Genomic DNA, 23,715 nt, shown 5'->3' on the forward strand with positions numbered 1-23,715 from the left:
GTGTGAATTCAGCTCATGATATTATCATATATTGATCCTGTCATCACCTCTAATCCCTAGAATTTGGCCTATTTCATTTATATTTTAGGTTCACTTTGATTAGTGTCTTCTACAAAATAACAAAAATCTACAAGTGGCATGTGTGAATTCAGCTCATGATATTATCATATTTTGATCCTACCATCACCCCTAGTCCCTAGAAATTGCCCTTACATTTAGATCTCTCATTCCCCATTTTAGATTAGATCTACATGTGCAAAATTGTCCATAGTAATTTTCATAGATGCAAGTTTCACCATTAAAGTTATAACTAATTGAATCCATCCCTCTAGTTATGAACTAATCTAGTTCATCTTTGTGTTGGTTTGTATGATATGTTGTATTTAAAGATGTTTGTTCATTCATTTAAAATAATGTTAGGAACCTAGAAGAGAAGGATAATCAAAGAACATTCACATGAGACCAATGTAGCTATATTTAACAAAGCATACATTAGCATATGGCATCCTTGGCATCCCTAAATGTTTGTTATCTATCTTGGTTCACACTTGTTGAATTGATCGATCTAATTGAGAACGCACACTTTACAAGTCAGCAAACTCCCCAAAAACGTTTAGAAGTATAGTGAACATTTTAAAAGTAAGCCCCATCCAATGAATTAGGAAGTTCTTATCAATTTCACAAAGAGTTAATTGATTTAAAGATAATTAGTGGTAAAAGTACATAACTCTTATCAATTTTTTGTAATTGTTTCAATCAACTTACGTGAACTAAGTGATGCATAGTATAAATAAGAAAACAAATTTAATAGTCTGAAACAACCCTTCTAAATTTTATAGACATTTCCTTACATTAAGGTAGAACTTCATAACAACGCATGAATAATCCCTTGCATATTAGATGCAAAATATAAAATCATATTAGTCTTTACAATATCATGTCAACAATAACTGAAAAAAAATCTTCCAACGAAAGGGCCAGCATTTTTTATAATGATGTTTTGTCCAAAGTACACCATGTTAGTAAGCAAATATGAATCACGATGTGATATACTTCCAATTCATATTAGTTACATTTTGATTATAGTCCTGGCTACTTTTAGGTTGTAAGTAATTAGTAATCAAAATAACTGATTTCAATTTTTATTTAAGTAATCTTGTTGTGAATATTTTGACGGAGGCTGACATGATTTAGTAATTCATAGCCCATTTGTTAGGGGCCTCTCAATCTATGGGATACTGAGAAAGTGGCCGTGACGCTTGAGCATCTCGTGCATATTATCACGTGTTGTTGGGAGTGGCTTGTGTATAATAAGTTCATTCATAGTACTTGCATTAACACAAGTCCTGAACAGCCATGTCAGCTACACTAAAGAAGCCAGACTAGCTCAAACATGAAAATTGCAATGTCCGGATTTGCTGCAAAGAAGTCTAGTGAGTCAAAAGATCACCACCTCATTCTAGATTCTCTAGAATTAAATTAGCCCTCTAGGCCACCTCCAACAATTGAAGGAGCAATGCTGGTTCAAAGAAAAGAATTCTAGACCTCAATTCGCATGCTAATGATTGGGAGCTAAACAATGGTTATGATCTACCACCAACAGGAGAGCTTGTGGCATAAAAAGCTAAGTCAGCTACTCGAAGGCAGGTTCTCTTTCTTTGTTATCGTACCAGACCCAACTTGGCTTTCCAGACAACCGACCAGTGGGATTCCATGCAAAAACTATTCCAAGCTCTTGGGATTTTCTGATAGAGGTCTGTCAGGGGCATCCTATAATGCCATATAATTTTAATATATAGTTGTGTCCAAAATGTCATACGATTAACTGACATTTTTGTTTTCCCAATAATTCATTCAAGGCTTTATATGAAAAGAAAATAGATTGATCTGAAAATTCATTATGAAGCAGGCAGGTACAAGAAAAGAGAATTTCACCTAGCCTGCCTGGAAAATCGTTAACTCAGCTAATCAGCTGGCGCTAGAAATCATTATTAAGAATTAAGGAATTGAGTAAGTACATCAATCTAATAGTGGTCCTCATGGAAGACATTTAACATAGGAATCACATCCAAAAATAATGTCTTGACCATATGATCATTTTTAAACCCACACTCGGGTGAAATCTGGATATGTAGACAAAACTCTTATATCAACCAATAAAATGCTGTTGTTCAGGACTTGAAAGAATAGAATTGTATATTTAATTGCAAAATGGACGAGGTAAAATGTACAAATCATTAAGATTCTTCTCTCTATATATATCCCATATTGGTGGGCTCAAAATTCCTAAAAGAAACAGATAAACAGTGAACACTAATAAAAGAATGGGAAAAAATTATTTAACTGGTAGAGGAATCAACAACTCCAGGATATATTAGTCATCTACAGTCTTTGGATCGGGTGGAGTCCCTGCAATCCAACCCCATATTGAGCTTTGTTTTTGCTGAGCATGTGCTGCAGCTTGTTCAGAAGCAGCCTTTTGGCGCCGAAGCAAATCTACCTCCTGCTGCAAGCTTTCCATTGAGTGCAATTTTTGACGTATCTCAGCAATTTCTACCTGTACAAACAAAATATAACCAGCATCAATTTCATGTATAATAACAAAGTATGACTATCGCCAAATTGTATTACTATGATGCAAATTATTCAAATACTCATGAATTTCACTGATCACTTTCCAACAATGAATATGACTAACATTAAATGAAAGGCAAGGCAGTTATTTTCAGTATACCTCTAGTCTGAAACTCCTTGACTGTTCAGCAGCTAGTTGTTTGCGTGCAGACCGCAGTTCCTGTTTTCGCATATGAGTATCATTCAGTATTTGCTCATAGTTAATATATGTCAAAACAGAATCTCTTTAAAGATGATAAGCACCTTAAGTTGTACATGCTTCAGTTGAAAACACTAATTGAGAATAGATAATAACTGGCAGTTCATATGTCTAACCTCAGTTAGTTCTGCATATGCAGCTTGTGCTTCAGATAGCTCTTGCTTGAGTTTGGAATTTAGTGAATGCTCTGTTGTGAGTGCTGCCTCCAGATTGTCTTTCTCTGCTTTCAATGTTACTATAATCCTTTCTTTTGTGTCAATACTTATTTGATGCTGCAACCATTTCAAATATATATCTCATTATGCAAAGAGAACAAAGTATCAACAATGTCATAAATTAAAGAGCATTTATCTTTACCTGAGGCTCGGATTCTGGATTGTCCATGACAATCTCTCGAACTTTACCATTACGTGTCAGATCTTCAGCTTCTATGTCCCTGACCCCATTTGATATAGGCAGTATAGGATCAACACTGGCAGTTGCAGGTGATTCGAGAATTTTTGGTTCTATAATGCCCTTATGGCTTGGCTTCAAAACGTACAACTGTCAAAAAAAAAAGCAAACAAAAAATGATAATGTAGACAAATGCAATATAACTTAAAAGCAGAAATTAAGTTGAAATAATTATATAATATACATACATTAAACAAAACAACCATATAAATACCACTTTGATATTGATTTGACAAACTAGATTATCATGATAGATATTCTTTGTTCAATACTATAATTAGAAACAATTTAAACCAGCCATCATTATCGTGTTGGTGTTCATTAAGACCTATCATCCAAGTAAAATTAAATATAAAATAAGATACTATTCAAGTGGCACATTTGATAAAACAAATTAAATAAGATACTGTAAAAGCCTTTTAAAAGCTCCCTTGACTGAATTAAATTAGTTATTGTGGAAACCTTTTAAAAATATATAAGCTATAAGCTTGAAATGGTCTTCAAATGTGGCCTTGACTGGCAGGGTCACCAAGAAGCTGGGCAAAATTATTTCCTAGGCTTAGTTTTTGAGAGGGCAAGCTGTTCTGAGTAGGTCAATTGATCTCCTAAGAAGCAAAAGAATATAGGCACGCATTAAAGGCCCTAGAGGCTGAGCAAAAGTGGCAGCACAAGCTCAGACAACCAACAGAATGATGCGAACGTAGAGGTTGCTTGAGTGGACCACCACAATACCCATCTGCATGTATTTTGACCAGATAGCATTCGGTTGGTTGAGTGGTTGCCACGTAGCTCATTGCATGGCGACATGGAGCAACACTATTACACTATGCCCACCAAGGTTTGCAACCAACCATCATGCTGTGGCATGAATAAAAATTTAAAAAATCTTGTCCAATTCACCATGGATTTGTTCAAGTTTGTGTTTTGCCATTGGGGTATGTCCATTGACATATCCACAGGAATTTGGCTCGCAAATTTCCATCTTTTAACAATTACAGGAAAAAGGAACACATATAAACATAAAATAAACAATATACCATAACTCAGGTGTACATAAGGAAAAACCTTTTGGGAAACAAATTCCTCTCCCATGCTACCCATTATATTATTCAATAAATAGCACAGTTACAATACACTTGCAGAGCAAGCCACAAAAGTATCACCAACCAAAGATTTGGAAGAATTCTGACAACTTAAAAATATCTACCAAAACTCACTACTAAACCTCCACGCAAGCACCTAATATATAGAAGATACAATACATGAAACCATCAATGGGTAATCAGAAAACCATAAGCTAAAATCACCCAAAAAGTGGCACCCAAATCTCAAGATACAAGCTAAAAATATAATATTCCTTCCATTTGTCATAACTTCGTTATAATCCAATCACCAAATTGGGTGTTCCATTATCTCTGACCAAAGATATCTTACAATGTGTCATAACATGCATCATAAGTTGAGCAACAAGTGTAACTCCCCTTTACCACTCTTTTATGTTCCCAACATGTTTTCATAACTTTTAATCTAAGAGACTGATTGAGCCCATTTTTTTAAATTGTAGAGCTAAAACCACCCAAAAAGAGGCACCCAAATCTTTAGCTTAGAAATCCAACACCCAAATCTCAAGATAAATACACAAGCTAAAAATAGCATATTCCTTCCATTTGTCATAACTTTATTATAATCCACTCACCAAATTAAGTGTTCCAATATTCCAACCAAAGATGCCTTACAGTATGTCATAATGTACATCATAAGTCGGTCAACAACTGTAACTCGCCCTTACAACTCTTTTATATGTCCAACACGTTTCCATAACTTTTGATCTGAGAGGCCAGATTGAGCCCATTATTTTTAAATTGTAGAGCTTGAAGAGACCAACACAATTGGCACCTCCTTGGTGATGCCAAATAACTGAAATATTAATTTTGACCAAAAACCAACTCTATAGACTAGAAATTGACCTTTTATGTTTTATAACCCAAAGTCACATTTTTAGTAATTTTAAAATTAGAAGCGAATACCTTTTTTAACAATACCTATATCCAAAGTAATTTTAAAATTAGAGACACCTTTTTTAACAATACCTATATCCAAAGCAAATTGGATAGAGATCCAAGGCTTGAGGCAAACCAGTAACATAGTTATTTTGAAATAAGATATAGAATGGTGGAAAAATAGTCAAGAACAATTAGAAGATTTCTTTCCTATTATCTACAAAGTATGTCCAAACCATAGAAAGCAAACAAAATAGTCTTAGAGAACATGCGTGGCAATGAAAATGAAAAATGAAAAATGTATAGTTTCAAGCCTTCAGTTCTCAAAAGATACCATACTATTATGTCACTCGGATACTCTCTTTCAATGCCACCGCTGTACATGATGAGTACAGCAGCTACATTACTAACCTAGGCAATTGACAAGATTAGATTTATGTGATTCTAGTATAAAGAGCCAGATGTGTCAAGATTGTCAAGATCAAGAGCATCTTGGATACCCAGACATTTAAAATTGATTTATTTGTCAGCCACAATATATTTTTTTTTGGAAATAAATGTTGCAATGACATATCAAGATCAAGTTTGATATCGATGCCTGCAATACAACATACTCTTCTCTTTAGTAAGACTTAGCTAAATTTTCCCATCAGTCACTATGTATCTTCAGCAGCAACTTGTTTTTGCCATTCTCATTACTGTTAAGCAAATACTTCAAAGTTTCAAACAACACTGCTAATCTGAGCAAAATCATGTCATTGTATTATTCCAATTTTCTTATTTGTTTCTTGCTATTTTTTATAACCTATAATGATTGAAGCTAAGCTCCCGACAGAAGGGAGGATATCCAATTATTGTCAACAAAATAAGCAAAAAAATGATGTTTATAGAAAAGTTCTGACTTTATTTGTAGGCTATTTATTTTTTGCCTCAATAGCTAGTCTCTTTCTTCCAAGTGCTCTCGATCTGAATGTATGCAGAGCATCAATCATTCTACTGTCTTGTTCATGTCAAATGTTTTAGATATCTGTCTTTGGCACGGGAAACACCTTACATACACCCTTTATAAAGGTTTCTATCTTGTTCATCAGCTGTTACTACCCAAACTTATTCTCCTCATTAATACTCTAATGCAGCAATGAAATTCCCCAACTCTCAATTATTCCTATAAGTCTTGCCCAGAGATCAGTCCCTTAAATTTACCATTTGTTTCCACAGCAACCTGTGTTTTCAGTCTTATCTGCTTCTAATTTCCTGAAATCCTTATTTCCTTTTATTTATTAATTCATGGAGTGTTTTCACCCTCTAGTCTATTGCCTATATCCTACTATTGTTTTAGCTTTGCATCCAGGTCGTGTCATTTTATTTTCTTCTACACACTGAGCACTGTTTCTTCTTCATGTAGTTACTTATGTAGAGTACAGAATTCACTTCCAGCCACATTAGCTGATCTAAACTAAGAATTAGAATTACAATACCTGGCATGCAACCTGAACTATTGTAGACCTTTTTAACAAAAACCAAGAACAGCAAACTGGAAAAGAGATGTTTGCAGTTCAAAAAGATGCTCCATTCTATTTCAAAAATCAGTTTAAACAGTTTGCAAAGGATCCCAAGAGTCACCAGAACCCTTTGGAATTTGAAATGAACAATCTGCATAATATTTATTACAATAAAATAAAAAATTATCAAAAAAACTATATATTTTATTAGTCCAACTATGCAGTGCCATAACTTTATGCTCGGTGCTCGGAATTTGAAACCGTTTGCGTCATTGGAAAGGTCTCAAAAATATCTAATTTCAGTCCCTTAGCACAACACCTTTGACTATCGAGTTAAGAACCCAACAACAATTTTGATTCCAAATTCCACTCTAAAGGCCTCCGAAAATGCGATTTACTCAGTGTAACCTGGGGACGCATTTCTTGGACAATTCCAGCCGTTTCGGAAAAAGGAAATGGCCCAGGGATGGGTGAACGGCAGGAAACATCCCCTTGCTGTCCCCAAAAATTTGGTTTTTGGTGGAAACGTCCCCAATTCGCGGAAACATGGGAGATGTCCAAGGGGGACGGGCAGCCATCCCCCATGTTTTGCAATGATTTAAAAAAAAAAACTCACAGAAATGTTAAAAAAATGGTCAGCAAAATGGACTATACTTTGAAACTTAACTGCTGTTGCACCTTATTCCCAATTCTAAAGTGAATTACAGACCTACCTTTATTTACAGAGAACAAGGAAGCTAACAATACCATAAACTGATATAAATTAGAAAGACAGAAAACTGAATGCTTTAGGCCCTGACCTTCATTATAGCAGATTATCACCTCCTTTGGACCTTGATAAGATGCCACCCTATATGATACAAATTATTTTGCTCTTTTAATCTCAAACAATTTGTCAAATAGTTGGCATACTAATGAATACGAAGGGGACTTGTTTGCAAGTTATGTGTTTTCAGATTTGCAGTGATTCGACTCCATTCCATACAGCTCCACAATACAATAGTTTCAAAATTGACAATTAATGACAATGATTTCAAATAACACTTGCAATGTTTAACGAATCATAAATGAGTGACATTACCAGATTTTTAATGACAGCTGTATACAATGAGCTGATTGTGCATACACACATGTATTACATATCATACCTCTACTTAGAAGTGGACTATACTTTGAAACTTACCTGCTGTTGCACCTTATTCCCAATTCTAAAGTGAATTACAGAACTTTCTTTATTTACAGAGAACAAGTAAGCTAACAATACCATAAACTGATATAAATCAGAATGACAGAAAACTGAATGCTCAAGGCCCTGACCTTCATTATAGCAGATATATCAATGTTGCCATATGAATATATTTGAAATTTTCCTATATATTTTAAAGTTTCCCTATTTTTTGTATAGCCATCCCCTCCATCCCCAAAAATGGCCAAAAAATAATCTGTCCCAAGAACCCGTCTCCTTGTCCCCCCATTCTAGAAACTTGGGGTAACATAGGATTTACTAGAAGATAGAAAATACCAAAAAATTAGATTTTTGATATTTTCCATTATCACTTGTTCCAATGCTATCTCCAATCTCCTCAACTAATATCTGATCATTGGCTCAACATTATCTCAGGGCATGGACCCCTTGTTGAAGTTTAATCCTTTGATACTTCCTACAGAGCATGAATCTATTTTCTAAATACATCTTGGCTTTGTCACACCAATTGCTGCAGCCTCTGTTGTCTCTCCAACAGCTCACACCAATTTCCTTTTTATGGGTTTTTTATTGATCGTTGTCGAAACATATGTACAAAACAGTGGACACATTTTTTAAAAATAAAATTTTCAGATTACTTAATGTCAACAATATCAATCTAACAACTATAACTGATTTATTTTCTCAGACACCGCAGCCATTAATAAGATACATTATTCTTTATCTACAACAGGATCTCCAGGATTATATATCGTTTATGGAGTCGCAACATAAAATGCTACCCAGTTACAGATATATGATTTAGCATAAGTGATAAATAGCATAATCTGATCAGTGATCTCCAAAATGAGCAATGGGTGGGTCATCAACCAAATTTGAAAGGGCATCCAATCATTCTAAATCGTGAGGGGCATATGAGATAATGTTGAAGTAGTTGGCAAATCTGCTCTAAATCACGGCTTCGATATGACTCAAGCTCCCTGCACACCCCACCCCATGGATTCTAATGTGAACAAGTATGTAATTAATATTGTACACTATCTTTAAAATTAATACTATTATGCAATATTATAGATGGCACTTTGACAGGGAAGGAGTGAACCCTTATAGTTTATAATTAATACTATAAAGTAGTTTTAAAATTTAAACTATTATAGACTATGAATATATATTAATATTTATATAATAAACTAAAAATTAAAAATAATGTAAAATTTATAATGTACATATTTAATTTTTGATATAATATATAATACATATTTTTTTTTTTTGATGGAGGAGACTTGGGTTTCTAGCATGGTTTTATCCCAAAGAGACCACTTACAAAGGATCTCTTCTCACGAGGCTATTTCTGGGGGGTCATCTGTAATGTCCCCTACTAGGTTTAGGCCTATCTTAACCATAGATATTCTATTTCAATATACTTATGACTTAAGCTAAATTGATTAGGAGACAAATCTATCTTAACATGAATCAAATCTGTGATATTCCATAGTTCAATTATTTATCAATTATTTATAAGTAAATTGTTCATCTACCATACTAGATAATTAATTCTATCATACTAGATAATTAATTTTATCATCCATAATTCTTAATGCAAGTGTCAACCTTTGTTACTACTTCAGTTCTAAGGAAGAAAAGGACGTCTATGTTACCAAAGCGCTTAGAGATCAAAATACAATAGGCTCCCTCAAAGTTTACAGATCCAAGCCCTTACCCTATCTTAAGACCATACCCTCAAAGTTTACGGGACGTTGATCCTTACCCTATCTTGGGAATAATCCTATCGATTGGATTTACACTGCCCCTCTTTGGAAAACAACTCCATCCCCAACTTTCTTAAATACTGACAGTAGTAACAAGCATTATATATAAACATATTCTTCTTACTGTTGCTAACTTAAGAGTTCTTTCTGATTTACATTCTAATATTGTTATTTGTCTATATATATATCAGACATTATTATAAATGTATATAACTGCAGAACAGTTCATAGAAAGAAGCATAAATTCTGTAACAATTATGGAATGGACATACCGTTGACAGCACAATATAACAACTTGCTGTCAATCCACCAATCACAGCTTTTCCTTCTATTTTCCTTTGATGCCCCCTACCTTGATTTGCAACATGTATACATATCTCTCCTCCACTTGCGATGGAATGGATGCATCCCTTCTATAGTCTCGCCTCCTCTAAGGGTGCTGTCTCCCAAAAGGGTAGCCTCATGACTAGACCGCTAATCAATCATGCCTCTTCATTAACCCCGTGGTGAGTTAGAAATCATAGAGACCAATGTATACCCTTTGCCTCTAACTAAGAGTAATTAAGGTGACTTCACCTCAACATGGATCAATAACAATTTTTTAATATGTACACAATCCTTATTGTTTCCTTAATCTCGCGCACTTGTTAACAGTCCATTGCTTAATCCGTGGTATGAAGCATTGCATATGGTTAAGATTTTAGCGATGGGAGGGCTTGGTCTTGATTGTGTTATCATTTCTTGGTTAGTCATAACAGCCACAGGGAATGATTACTTCCTTGGGTTCGATACTGCAGAAAACTGTGAAGTCTTATTATAATAAGAGTGTTTTCTGAAAATACTTCCTTCATCTACTATGTATTTATTTTTCCTTTTGAGAACAGTTTTGAGAAGCTTCATAGTGGGGGCATGACATCATCATTCCCCACACTTCACTTGTTCAAACCTACAAGCTCAACGGCCCAGAGAAGGCAGAAAGCATACAAGCTCAATGGCCCAATGGGAGTTTGAACCTTGGTGGCTGCCTCACCAATAGAGTGTTTCTACCATGATACGAAACGTCCAAAGACATATAATATATATAGATATAGATATATGATTTTTAATTTATAATTGATATAGTTAATTTTTGCTCAAACAAAGACATACAATTCATTATGTGAGCAATATATCCAAAGTGCTCCATGAAATAAATCTGAATGACAACAAACAAGCTTAAATACTTGTAACAAAACAGCCTCCAACATAAGCATTGTAAATATTATTGACTAAATTGATTGTTCTAAATAATTAAGGAGAGGAATACTCCTTATATAGAAAATTACAAAATGATCTTTCCATAACGAAAAAGAACGATAATAGAAACACGAAAGACAAAAAAGAAGCTTCCTAAAATGAAAGACGAAAAACATAAACAAAAGTTTCTAAATACTGACTAAATGACTAAGATGACCATTATAGCAATATTACAATATTACTTTAATACCTCCCTTAAAGGTCATCCTATTAACTACCCTACAAAAGATTTGACATGTTCTACATGTCATTTGGCCACAAATGCATAGAAGGCTACCCCCTTCTCCTTAGAACGCTCTATGACATGAGCCTGCTACTAAGACCCTCTCTCGTTATACAAAACTTTTGGATATGACCAAGTTTATCCCTCCCGCTATCCAAAGACACCAAGTTCAGCTTTTCAATAGTCGTGCAAAAAACCCATCATGATTTCTTTTGGGAAAAAATCAGAAAACCCTCTAGTAGAGAAAGAACCCACGATTTTTGTGTGAAAAAATCATGCAAAAAATGAACAGAGAAACCACGATTTTTGTGTGAAAAAATCATGCAGAAAACAAACAGAGAACCTCCATGATTTTTTGTGGAGAAAAATCAAAAAACCCATCCACAATTTTTGAGAAGAAAATCATACAAAACCCCCCAGTCAGTTCAAAATCTTTACTCGCGGCCATTACTAGTAAACAGAAATAAAACTCCCTGATTTTTGTGGAAAAAATCAAGCAAAACCTTTCCACGATTTTTTGTGGAAAAAAATTTAAAAACCCACAAATTTTTTGACTAAAAAAATTCGCCAAAAAAGAATACAAGCTCTAATACCATGTAAATATTATTGACTAAATTGATTGTTCTAATTAATTAAGGAGAGGAATACTTCTTATATAGAAAATTACAAAACGATCTTTCCATAATGGAAACAATCGACAATAGAAACATGAAAGACAAGAAAGAAACTTCCTAAAACTAACAAAAGATGAAAGACATAAACGGAAGTTTCTAAATACTAACTAAAATGACTAAGATGATTATTATAGTGATACTACAATATTACTTTAATAATCATTAAAATTTGTCTCTACCTAATATAGTAGTTGCAAGCTAGGTATTGCCAAAACCAGTGGCTTGCTAATCTTTTACTTCAACAAAACAAATGCCTTTTGTTGAATTCTACACCATATAAAAGACTTACCAATTGCCATCAAAGAATATAAAAAAGCATTGCAACTATGAAATATGATTTGATAAGCTTTCTCTAATATTGAACTACCCCTAGAAAACTCCTTGGCTCAATCACAATGAAAGTCTTAGATCACTTCAAAATAGCTTCCACTTTTACTAGATTCATAACAATAGCTGGATTGTTGTCTGATAAATTTTGATCTAAGCTACTTCATAGACTTAGTTAATCTTTGATCTTAGACTTAGACAACTATTTGGTATATTTGGTGACTGCCCTTATAAAAAGTTAACTGAATATTTGCCTATGTAATCACCAATACGAATATATATTATGATAAGTTTCTGGATTCAACTATGTGTATTTTGTTTGCATCAATGTTTCGGATCAAACTCCATGATCCATCACTTTGATGATGGATCATGGAGTTTGATCCAAAGAGTTTGATCCGAAACATTGATGCAAACAAAATACACACAGTTGAATCCAAAAGCTTATCATAATATTCATCATGAGCTGTGGAAATTTAATATCTTTGAATATGAATATAAACAACAAAAATCTATTTTCTAAAATTCATGGGTTAAACTCTATTTATTTACTCTCTATATCTCTATGCTATGGAAATGCCCTTAAGCTAAAAAAAAATAGTTAATGTGTATTTTTCTACAGTTTTTTACCCATTTTTAAAAAATATCTGATAATTCTGGTTTGCCAATTTTTTCCCCAAAAAGTTTTTGCTGCTATGATATAAAGCATTGCAATTGTGGAATACGATTTGATAATCTTTCTAAAATATTGAATTAACCCTACAAAACTCCTTGCCTCAATCACAATGAAATTCTTGGATCACTTCAAAATGTCTTCCACTTTTACTAAATTCCTAACAGTAGCTGGATTGTTGTCTGTTAAGTTTTGATCTCAGTTAGTTCATAGACTTAGCTAATATTTGATCTCAGACTTAGACAACTATTTGGTGTATTTGGTGACTACCCTCTTAAAAAGCTAACTGAATATTTGCCTATGTAATCAGCAATATGAATGTAAACAACAAAAAAACTATTTTCTACAACTCATGGGTTAAACTCTATTTTATTTGCTCTCTATATCTCCATGCTATGGAAATGCCCTTAAGTTTTTTGAAAAAAAAAAAATTGTCTCTTTTTCTACAATTTTTTATGTTTTTTTCTTATTCCAATTTTTTGCCATTTTTTTCAAAAAATCTTATACTTTTGATTTGCCGATTTTTTTCCCAAATGATTTTTGCTGCTATGCTTTGAATACACATAAATAGACTTTCACACATATATTACTCTAGAAGAGTCCCTCATGATTGTTTCTCACCACAACTATGACTAACCAATTCGAGTTGAAAAATGAGACAAGATGATCCAAATGTAGCAAGTTGAGAACATACTTGCAAACATTTCAGTTAGATATATACCTCGTTGCTGTACCTTCCATTGTATCCACCAAAGGCAACAAGAATTTCTTCACCATTGTAGGTGGTGACCTCAAGACTCAGTCCCTGGAGTTGGCAAAGAATATGGTTAACAATCAAATAGCAAACAACTAAGGTATTTAATTACAAAGAAATCAATAAAATTATATAAGCTGGTAAATTAAAAGCACATAAGGAATTAATTTATTAAACAGTTTTGAAAATAGCCAAAAGCCAAGTTGATAGCATTTGAAACATGGTACCATCATACGTACACGGTAATGGCTCAGAAAACTGAAAGTATTAATGGAATTCAATTACACGGGGTTCAAAATGGGAAAACCAAGAAAAAATAAAATAAAAAATGCTGAAATATTCATAAATGAATTTTGTGGGGTTTATAAGAAAAAATCCACTGCCCTTCTGAAAAATCCACAAATTTTTCAACTTTGACCAGTTTTTGATAATGCGGCCAGCATTGACTGGTTTATTGACTAAAGCGGGCTTGATGGTTCTGAACAGCATGGAAAACTTGCAGGGTGCTCGGTTCTCAAGGTTAAGTTCACATTTTTTCCAATTTCTGCTTCTGTGATTTTAAGTCACAGTTGCATTTGAAAAACTGGATGGTTTTCATTTTGGAGTATAGACTTTCCTATATTCAACGGAAGTCAAATTAGATAGATAATCCATCTTTATATTATTGCATCCAATTTTGTTCTGCACAGACTTCAAAATGCTAAATACAATTTTTTACCTCAATAATGTTCAACACAAACTCAAGCTTGATGACATACAATATTTTGCATGTAATATTTTAGTCTGTATAGTGTGACAACAATGGATCATGACCATGTAATGTCCCCTACTAGGTTTAGACCTGTTTTAACCATAATTAATCTATTTATATGTACTTATGACTTAAAACTAACTTGATTAAGAGACAAGTCTACCTTAACATGAATCAAATCTGTGATATTCTATCTTTCTTTTGTCTATCAAGTACTTGCTAATTTACCATACTAGATAATTAATCTTATTCTGATTCAATATTCAAGTATTAATTAAGTTGATGGATAAGCTTACGGATCCAAGCTCTTACCCTATCTTGGGAATCATCCTATTGATTGGATTTAGACTGTCCCTCTTTGGAAACAACTCCATCCCCCAACATTCTTAAATGCTGGCAATAGTAATAAACATTACATACAAACATATTCTTCTTAATCTTATTAACTTAGGAGTTCTTTGATTTATATTCTAATATTGTTATTTGTCTGACCAAACATTAATTTTATATATAGATATATATATATGTCATACATATTGCAGTCTATATTAATATTACTATTAAATTCTGCATAAGAACATTATCAAGCTTCTTATATTAAGCACATCACCGTACATACCACCAAGAACAAGGACACTCACTGCCTGTAACTTAGTAACAATTCTGTTTTGATCTAATCGATGGTGACAATTTATATTTGTCTTCTCTAGTTGCAATGTATATCTTTTGTAATGAATCGCTCCCCCCTTTTATTTCTTGGAGGTTAAACTTTATTTATATCCCCTCATCGAGCGAAGAGGCATGACTCCTCTTATGAGCAACAGTTTGCAAAAGGGTTGTTATTTGCCTTCGTGTCTTTTGATCATGTTATCTGTATTGATAAGTCATCCTTGCTAATCCCTACCTCCATCCCTTTTCATGAAATATTGATCTTGGCTTCATAGATTTGTCATAGTTAACATTCCTTTATTACTATCGATGCCTTAAGATGCTATTATCGCTCTTAATGTTCCATATCACCGTTGGCTAATAAACCATTGTCTTAGCAGTGCTTTGTCCTCTTAATTATTACTGATTAATCCCAAGTGGCGATACTTGGTATTTTAATTAGCTTTCTCAACTTAGTCTTTTATATCTTCTTATGTATTGCTTGAAATGTACACACTTGGCCACCGTATGATTGTGAATCTTACGTAGCATTTTGAAGATTCAAACTCTCAGTCACAGTTATTAATTATCAGCGCTTATTTTATAATTGTATCCTGTTGTTTGTCGATACTCGTTATTACATTGATTGATTCTAGTTTTTTTCTTCATTCATCGTTGCATTGCTGCCTTAACTATTAATTTAGCGTTTTGTATTCTTTCCTTAATTGAATCCGTTGAAGAGACCATAAGATTACTCCAAATAACCACCACTATTACAATTTGGAGTCTTTCTTTCAAATTCATCTTCATAGAAGACTTCCCGAATTTGAACAATCTCAGCTAACTATGTCATGAGGACTGATTTTACAATGGTTTGTTTAGGGATATCCATTGCTTCATTGTTTTGGCTTAGTACTCATGGTCAGGAAATGACAGACCAGTGCCGCAAATCCATAGGCCTTACAGATATGCTTTATTTTCAACATGCTTATAGACAGATGGCTGACTATATGAATGTGCATTACATATGTTGTAGTTTACATAGAAGAAAAACATAGCACAGAGCAGGAAAACCATGGTATAGAATCCAATCAACTCCCTCCTTTGGGAAACAAGTAAATTCTGCACATCTCTATTTCTGCACCTAAAAAAGCAAGGGATTAAAGTGTGACATAAACAAGCAGAATTTTTTTCTAAAGGTGACCCACATAGAGGAAACAATTTCATTCTTTCTAAAGCTGGCAATCCACATTATGATAACAGAGACAAGTTGTCTAATGACACCAGATAGATAGGGAAGACCCAGATGTCAACAATTCTTGAATGTAGAAATTACATAAACCTAATATTTTAAATTGTAATGAAGCTACATGACTTGGCAACATTTTCTCATGCATAGATGCAAAAAATCGTGAGTCAGAAATGGCAATGAGTAGCTCACCGCCAATTTTTTCATCAACACGCAGCGGTTTTTTTTGCAAAAACTCTACGATTTTTTAGATATATTCACCATATCAGTACAAAACCATTTTTTCTGCCCAAAGTTAAAAAGTTAATATGATTCTAGCATTTTTGGGATGCAGTTAGAGATGACTGCAGCAGCTTAGGGCACACAACTATTGAGGTTTCTTTTACCTTCCATCTGCTCAGCCCTTGCATATAAGTGTGAATGAAAAATCCAGAAATTTTATTTTTTTTAATTTTAAAGTTACATCTAATCCAAAGTCAAAGAATGAAATAAGTGTCAAAAGATCACATATATGAGAATGAATGCCAAACAATAATAAAATCTATTATTACATAGGATTCCAATTACTATCAAATTATCAATGATCCTCATGTTTACAAATTACAAAATAGCTTTTAAAAATTCATCTAGTTAACAGCCACCAAAACTTTCTGTTTACTTCTTATTTATGAATTCCAAAGCTTTGCAATTTGCCAAAACACTTAACAGATGCTGACTCAAAACTTTATGAGGCAATTTTTCACACAATGATCAAAAAACATATTTTACACTGATTTATTTCATTTTCAGTCAGCATCTGTTAATTGTTTCTTGGCAAATTTACAGATTCAATCTAGTATCTGTGATTCAAAATAAAATAAAATAATATCTGTGATTCAAAATTAAAAAAAACTCCACAAAAGCTCTGGCAAGTAATCTATGAGTTTCGCATCTGAGTTACACTATGTCCACTGGAAAAGGAACACATGGGAAACTTCACTCCTTTAAAAATAAAAACATATTACACTTATTTTTGCATATATATGATGGAAATCAGTAATATGTTCTACAAATTCAGTAATGTGTGATTCTGAAAAATATCTTAAAAATTTATGGATTCAAATGTTCAATAAATTTGCCAAGTTATTGCAGTGTTTTTCCTCAAGATTTTGCTGAGTCCCAAGTTTTTAAATATTTTGGGCCTGCCAAGCAATTGCCAAGTCTGAGTTTTTTATCTATGGCCTCATGCATCATCACACATTGAAAAAGGTAAACAAAGAATTTCAGAGGTCACAATTAATGACTTCTAGTATAGTTTGTCATCACTAGAGAATAAATAGCTGAGGTTGACCGTGACATGGTACTTACTGAAGCCCGTGACTTAATCTTGGAAATCCCTTATCACAGGTATGAATCATCAAGTTTAGATAAGAGAATTTAAACAAAGTTTGATAGAAGATGGATAAGCATTCAAAATGCATATAGATAGAAGACCCTAACTTCTGGAAAACTCGAGACAGGTTGACAAGCCAAAAGTCTGAAAAATGTTTCACACTCTGGCACTACAGGTCAAGAAGCTTATAGAAGAGAATCTGCAGTTAAGGTATCTTCATTATATCCTAGAGATACATCCTCTGCCTGATGATCCCATTCAGGATGTCTCAGGGACTCCCCTACCCTCAAGGGCTCATTTCAAGTTATCACTTGAAACCGAGACTCTTGTTCCAGTTATTATTATGATTATATATAAGTTATGTCATAACATTCAGGATTTCCATATTCCATTCAAACTTGATTTTGCAAATGATAAGTTTTATGATTTGTATATTTTTTCTTGCCCTTTTTAACATGGATATATTATATTTGCAAATGAAACCGAGACTCTTGTTCCAGTTATTATTATAATTATATAGAAGTTATGACATAACATTCAGGATTTCCATATTCCATTCAAACTTGATTTTGCAAATGAAAAGTTATATGATTTGTATATTTTGTCTTGCCCTTTTTAACATAGATTTATTAGATTTTCTAGCCCTTGTCATGCCCAAAATCTGAGATTAACAATTCCGTACAAGCAATTACAAGTAACATAGAATGTATTAGGATATCAACAATAACAAAAACACGAAGTCATTAAGAAGCAATAGAGTGTCAAGCACCAAAACTTAGTAATCTCCATGGTTCAATCACTGGAGGATCTGTGGTCGGCCCATAGATATTTTATACACTTCTAACGGCAATAAATGAGCTCTAGATTAGCTAATGGCATCAACCCAAGGCAATGATATATGCCCCATACAAAGTTATTGCAATAAGATGCGACACTGACATCAACATACCTATATGAGAACAGAACACACACAATGATAACAGACGAAGAATTTAACAGAGCAAACTTGTAGCAACAATGACCCAAACAACAATAAATACCTGCAAAGACAAGAATATGCACCAAAGGGACATTTAGAATGCATGCAAGAAGGACATGGAAACAATAAGCAGCACTATGCATCATAAAACAAAACAGAAGATAAACTGTATAATGGAACAGACAACCAACCACAGAGGCAATCAATCTCTTTATAATCATTTGCTACAAAACAAGGGTGATCACCAAATGCTTGCTAGAAAATGCCCAATGTAAAAGCCAAACAACCAACCTAGAGCAGAAATCATCTCTATCCCTTGTGGAGATGCACAAGTCATACAACTTCCTTTGATTTATGTAATGCAGAAATATGCATAACTCAAAGATTTTTTTCTGCTATGAATGAAAATTTCTCTAGGGAATTCTGAAGAAAATAATTTTATGTCACCATGCTCATACTGTGACTGCTAAATCTTTACATAACTGATTAATACTTATGACTAGATCATAATTCTCAATTTTGTCTTCCTATATTGTGTATTGAACTTTAAATAATAAGTTCAATAGCACATAGACAAACGTCTCTTTCCTTTATAATCAGACAAGCTCAAAGAACATGTCCCTCAGGTTGAAAAAGAGTTTGAGATTCAAATATACATTACAAAATGTATTTTGAGTGCAAAATATGTTCAAGATCCAGATATACATTATAAAATGTTTTGAGTGCAATATTTGTTTGAGATCCAAATATACATTATAAAACATTTTTGCAAAACAACTAGTCTTGACTAATTTCTCCAAAAGGATCAAAAGAAATTTAGTAACAACTACTTTTAAAATCAGCTAAAATATAATCTACATTTAAACTTCAGTAAAGTGGAAAATTACCTCACTGGCAAGTGGAACTCTTCCTTGTACAGTTGTTACCACAGACCAAACAAGCATTGACATATTTAGGACCACAGTATCAGATACACCTGTTAATTGCAACCAAACCTGTATGATCAGATCCAACCATAAAAGGAAAATGGAACCGTAAATAAAATTCAATAAGAGAGAGCGCTGTAAACACATTGAAAACTTTTGTATATCAGCCCTCAAAATTTCAGAAAGAAACCAAATAGTATTGTGCTGAAAATTTGCATTAAGATGTCAACCATACCACTCTTGTTATCACCTCCACCCACAATGTACCAATTTTCACCAATTGTGACACCTGCATGACCAGCTCGTGGGGTAGGTAAACTACCTTGCATTTTTGGCTGTGACCATTCCATCTGGTAGCAATATATACAAATTTCAGATATCTAGCTTGCATAAAAAAATGCAAACAGCCTTTCCCCTCTGAACCATAAATCATTAACCACAAAATTAATTGTAGCAATGATACATAGTTATGATTGCATTTGAAGATTACTAACATGAAAATATTGTCATCAAATATTTTAAGTTCTATGACCTCTTAAGTTCAATTGTTTTCTTTCACTAACAATTTGCTCAACCACAGTAAAAACTAAGTACAACAACCAAGAGCTTTATCCAGTGTAGCAAAGTAAAAGTATCACTACATGGGTAGAGAATTGGAGCATATGAATAGTTTCTACAACCAGGATTGTAAAGTCAATATGAAGGGACAGCTAGGAGAAATACTAGTATCCTTCCTTATTTTTGTGATTTTTTAACAAATTAAAGCCATTTAAATGGCATTATAGCATCACCAAAATAAACAGTTTCACATGCCCGAAGGGCATCCAAGTCTATAAAAGTTAGTGTTTCATCAAGTTTCCGGGATGGCACCATGGGGACAGGGTTTTGACGACAATAAACATTTTCCATACTCTGGGGATGGCAGGGTGATGACTAGTAAAATAATATATAGAGATTAATATTCTAAATTTTAAAATACAAAAAAACTAAAAAATCCTAAAAATTACTTAAACAATGTAACAGAAGCTGAAATTTAAAAAATGTGTACATTTAAATATATCTACTGAAAATATAAACATGAGCACATACAAAGCATATAACTCTTGAAAATATATCTACATTTGAAAGAGAGACAATGTAGTTGTCTGGACCAGCATTAGTCTGAACCAGATTCAATTATGATATTCATGAATTTAACTTGCTTTGTGTAAATTTCTCTGGTCTCGTAGATGCATCAAAGACAATTTTTTACAGAAAATAGAATATTATGTTTGAACAGTTCAATGTATGGTTCCTCCATAAAGCATATGATAAGGATCTCTTAGCTGGCATTTGAATAAACCTTTGACCACCATCAATAAGATGAGATCACGAGTTTACTTTCCATTTAACAGATCCCCAACTTTCATTTATGGTTCCATGTTTTATTCCTTGCTTCTTCCCAGCAATGCCCTTCTATCTACCGTCTTGTTTTTGCATAGCAAACTAGATACCAAGAACTAATGTCCATAATTTTGTTTATAAATGAATTTTGGTTCAAGTGGAGTTTGTTTGAGGAATCAAAATACGTCTTCACAATTTCTATGTGAATGGACTTGAATCACATGGGACAACTTTGAAAAGTTAAATGCTATCAACTAAATATAGAGGGCTACCTAGATTCCTTAATCTCCTCTCTACTCTAGCTGAGAAGGCCTAGTCTCAATCACAAGAAACTAAAGGGATTTTTGCTGTTTGGGAGATGCAAACCTGGGGGGATGCCCTTACATTCCTAGGATGCCAAGGACCTCAAAATTTTAGAAAAAAACAAGGGGGTGTCCCAATTTTGTAAAAAGAGGGGGAATCCAGGGGGAGAAATTCCATCCCCATCCCAAGGACATCCAAGATGTGCTTCTAGGCCCAAAGGATCTGTATGTCTCTAACGAATGCCAATAAAGGTATAATGAATAACACAAAACATCACAGGAACACAACATGGCCAACTCTCAGCAGAGGAAGATTATTTCAAACTTGCCATTCATTCATTATGATCAACAAGGTAACAATATTAGGTATGGACTATCTAACCATTTAAAATCACCTTTTTATTTTCCCTTGCATCTTGAGTGTACTCCAATGAAATGACAAGAGACAAACCAAGAAATTTATCATCATGATCTAGCATTGCCAAGCCACTTAAACAGTGCAGTTGAGAAAACTAGCAGGGGGGTGGGAGACTAAACTGTGTGACATTAACTTATAAATTGGCATAGTTCTATTAGACATTATCTAAAACGAAAAGTAGAATCTATAGAAATAAAAAATATATATGGCACTATTTCTACCTTATATTAAAATAATATTAATATCTATTCTATAATGGTCATCTTCTATTCTTAGTGGTCATCTTAGTTGTCGACTTATTTAGCTATTTAGCATTTTAGTCGACTTATTTAGTTCGTTTAGTCTTTTAAGTGTAACTATTGCTTCTTTATTAAAGACGCATAGTTAGCTTTTTATTATTTAGTTTTTTAAGCTTTTAGCTTTTAAGTTTTCACTTAAAACGACTAGTTCTTAATTTAGAATGTCATCTTGTAAACTCTTTATATACAGTTGTATATCGTTGAATAGTCATTCGATTATTTTGAGCAATCAATTTTTCATGGTATCAGAGCAGGTCGATGGGATTTTTTAAAGTTTGGCAAAAATTTTTTAAAAAATTGTAGAACCCTTTTTCTAGAACTTTTTTCCAGAAATTTTTTTAATCGATTTTTTTTTTTAAATTGTTGGTAGTTCGTGGGCTTTTTCTTAAGTTGTAATTTGAAGTTCTTTTATGAGGCAATTTTTAGGGTTCATGGTTTTTTTTTGTGCTAGGGTTTTGGTATATTTTCCAAATCATGGCGTTTGGAAAGAAATCTAAGGGTTTGTTTCATTTGTGTTTTTGCAATTTGAGGATTTTTGATTCGAAAGTTTGCTAGCCGTGTTTTGGTTTCGGGCGTCGAGGTTTTTTCAGTGCTCGCGGTTTTTTTTGTTAATGCCCACATCGTTTCTATGTGCACACAAATTTTCTTCCTCACGTTTTTGCCTACATTTTGGCGTGATTTTCGCAACGGCTAAAATCGCGATTTTCTCCTATTGGCAGCGCGATTTTTGTCGGATTTTCTGCAAATCCACAACGCGATTTCTTGGCATCAGTTTGTTTCCACCCACCGCTAGTTTGAGCACGCTACATCGTTATTTTTTTGCAATTTTCCAGAACCCGAGCAACGCGTTTGACCCTCAATTTTTTTTCCAGCCTCCACAGGAAATTTCCGACAACGATTTTAGTGGTGAGACGGGAAGCAAATTTTATTTTCATGAATTTTGGCAGGATTTTCTTCCACGCCCAAGGGTCATTTTTTTTGTTAACCGCGATTTTTTGGGTCACGATTTTCAAGTTTTCCAGCAGCTAGGGCTTCAACAGCGATTTTTTTAAAAAATCATCTATTTCTTTCACGTTTTTTTTTTAGTTTCTACCCTGCATCTCCGCCAACTAGGGTTTTTGGTTAAGCCCTATTTTTTTTACTGGTTTGTTTTTAAAAAAAATTTGGTTTCTATATATTTTTTCCTCGAAAAAAATATTTCTAGGTTTTTAATATTTGTTTTTCCTCAAAAAAATATTTATTGGTTTTTGTAATTTTCTCAAAAAAAAATTATTTGCAATTTTTATGATTTTTCCCTCAACAAAAAAATCTTCCTAGCTTTTATTAATTTTTCCCACAATTTTTTTTTTTTCTGGGCAAGGCCTCTCGTCCTACAAGTCCCAGAGTTTTCACATTTTTTCCTGAAAAAGTGTCTACTGTATTTTTTTCGATTTTGTCCTCAAAAATCATTTGTAATTCGTGAAGTTCATGTGAGATCTTGGTTATCTAGATTTATGATGGGTGTTCCTATCTTTGGGTTTTTACAGTTTTCTCCGAAAAAACGATGATTTGTGAAATCTAGTTTTTCGGTTTTCACTATTTTTTCCTCAAAAATCATCTATACTACATGAAGTTCGTGTGGGATTTTGTGATTCGTGAAGTTCTCAGGGTTTGACGGTTTTTTCCAACAAAATCATGCTT

General features: G+C 33.4%; 1 protein-coding gene across 2 annotated transcripts in view; it reads right to left on the reverse strand.

The window, feature by feature from the left end:
- Positions 1-1,949: 1,949 nt before the first annotated feature.
- Positions 1,950-23,715, reverse strand: part of LOC131033838 (acyl-CoA-binding domain-containing protein 6) — a 109,962-nt gene continuing 88,196 nt past the window's right edge. For both annotated transcript variants that reach the window (XM_057965131.2, XM_057965130.2), the window contains exons 12-18: positions 19,869-19,983; positions 19,595-19,683; positions 13,676-13,759; positions 3,191-3,376; positions 2,950-3,105; positions 2,735-2,794; positions 1,950-2,557 (exon numbers count right to left, since the gene is read on the reverse strand). In XM_057965131.2, the coding sequence (XP_057821114.1) occupies positions 2,375-2,557; positions 2,735-2,794; positions 2,950-3,105; positions 3,191-3,376; positions 13,676-13,759; positions 19,595-19,683; positions 19,869-19,983 (873 nt within the window). In that variant the 3' untranslated portion in view covers positions 1,950-2,374. The remainder of the gene's footprint in view (positions 2,558-2,734; positions 2,795-2,949; positions 3,106-3,190; positions 3,377-13,675; positions 13,760-19,594; positions 19,684-19,868; positions 19,984-23,715) is intronic.

The sequence above is a fragment of the Cryptomeria japonica genome, chromosome 9 (assembly GCF_030272615.1).
Source record: "Cryptomeria japonica chromosome 9, Sugi_1.0, whole genome shotgun sequence".
NCBI lineage: Eukaryota > Viridiplantae > Streptophyta > Pinopsida > Cupressales > Cupressaceae > Cryptomeria > Cryptomeria japonica.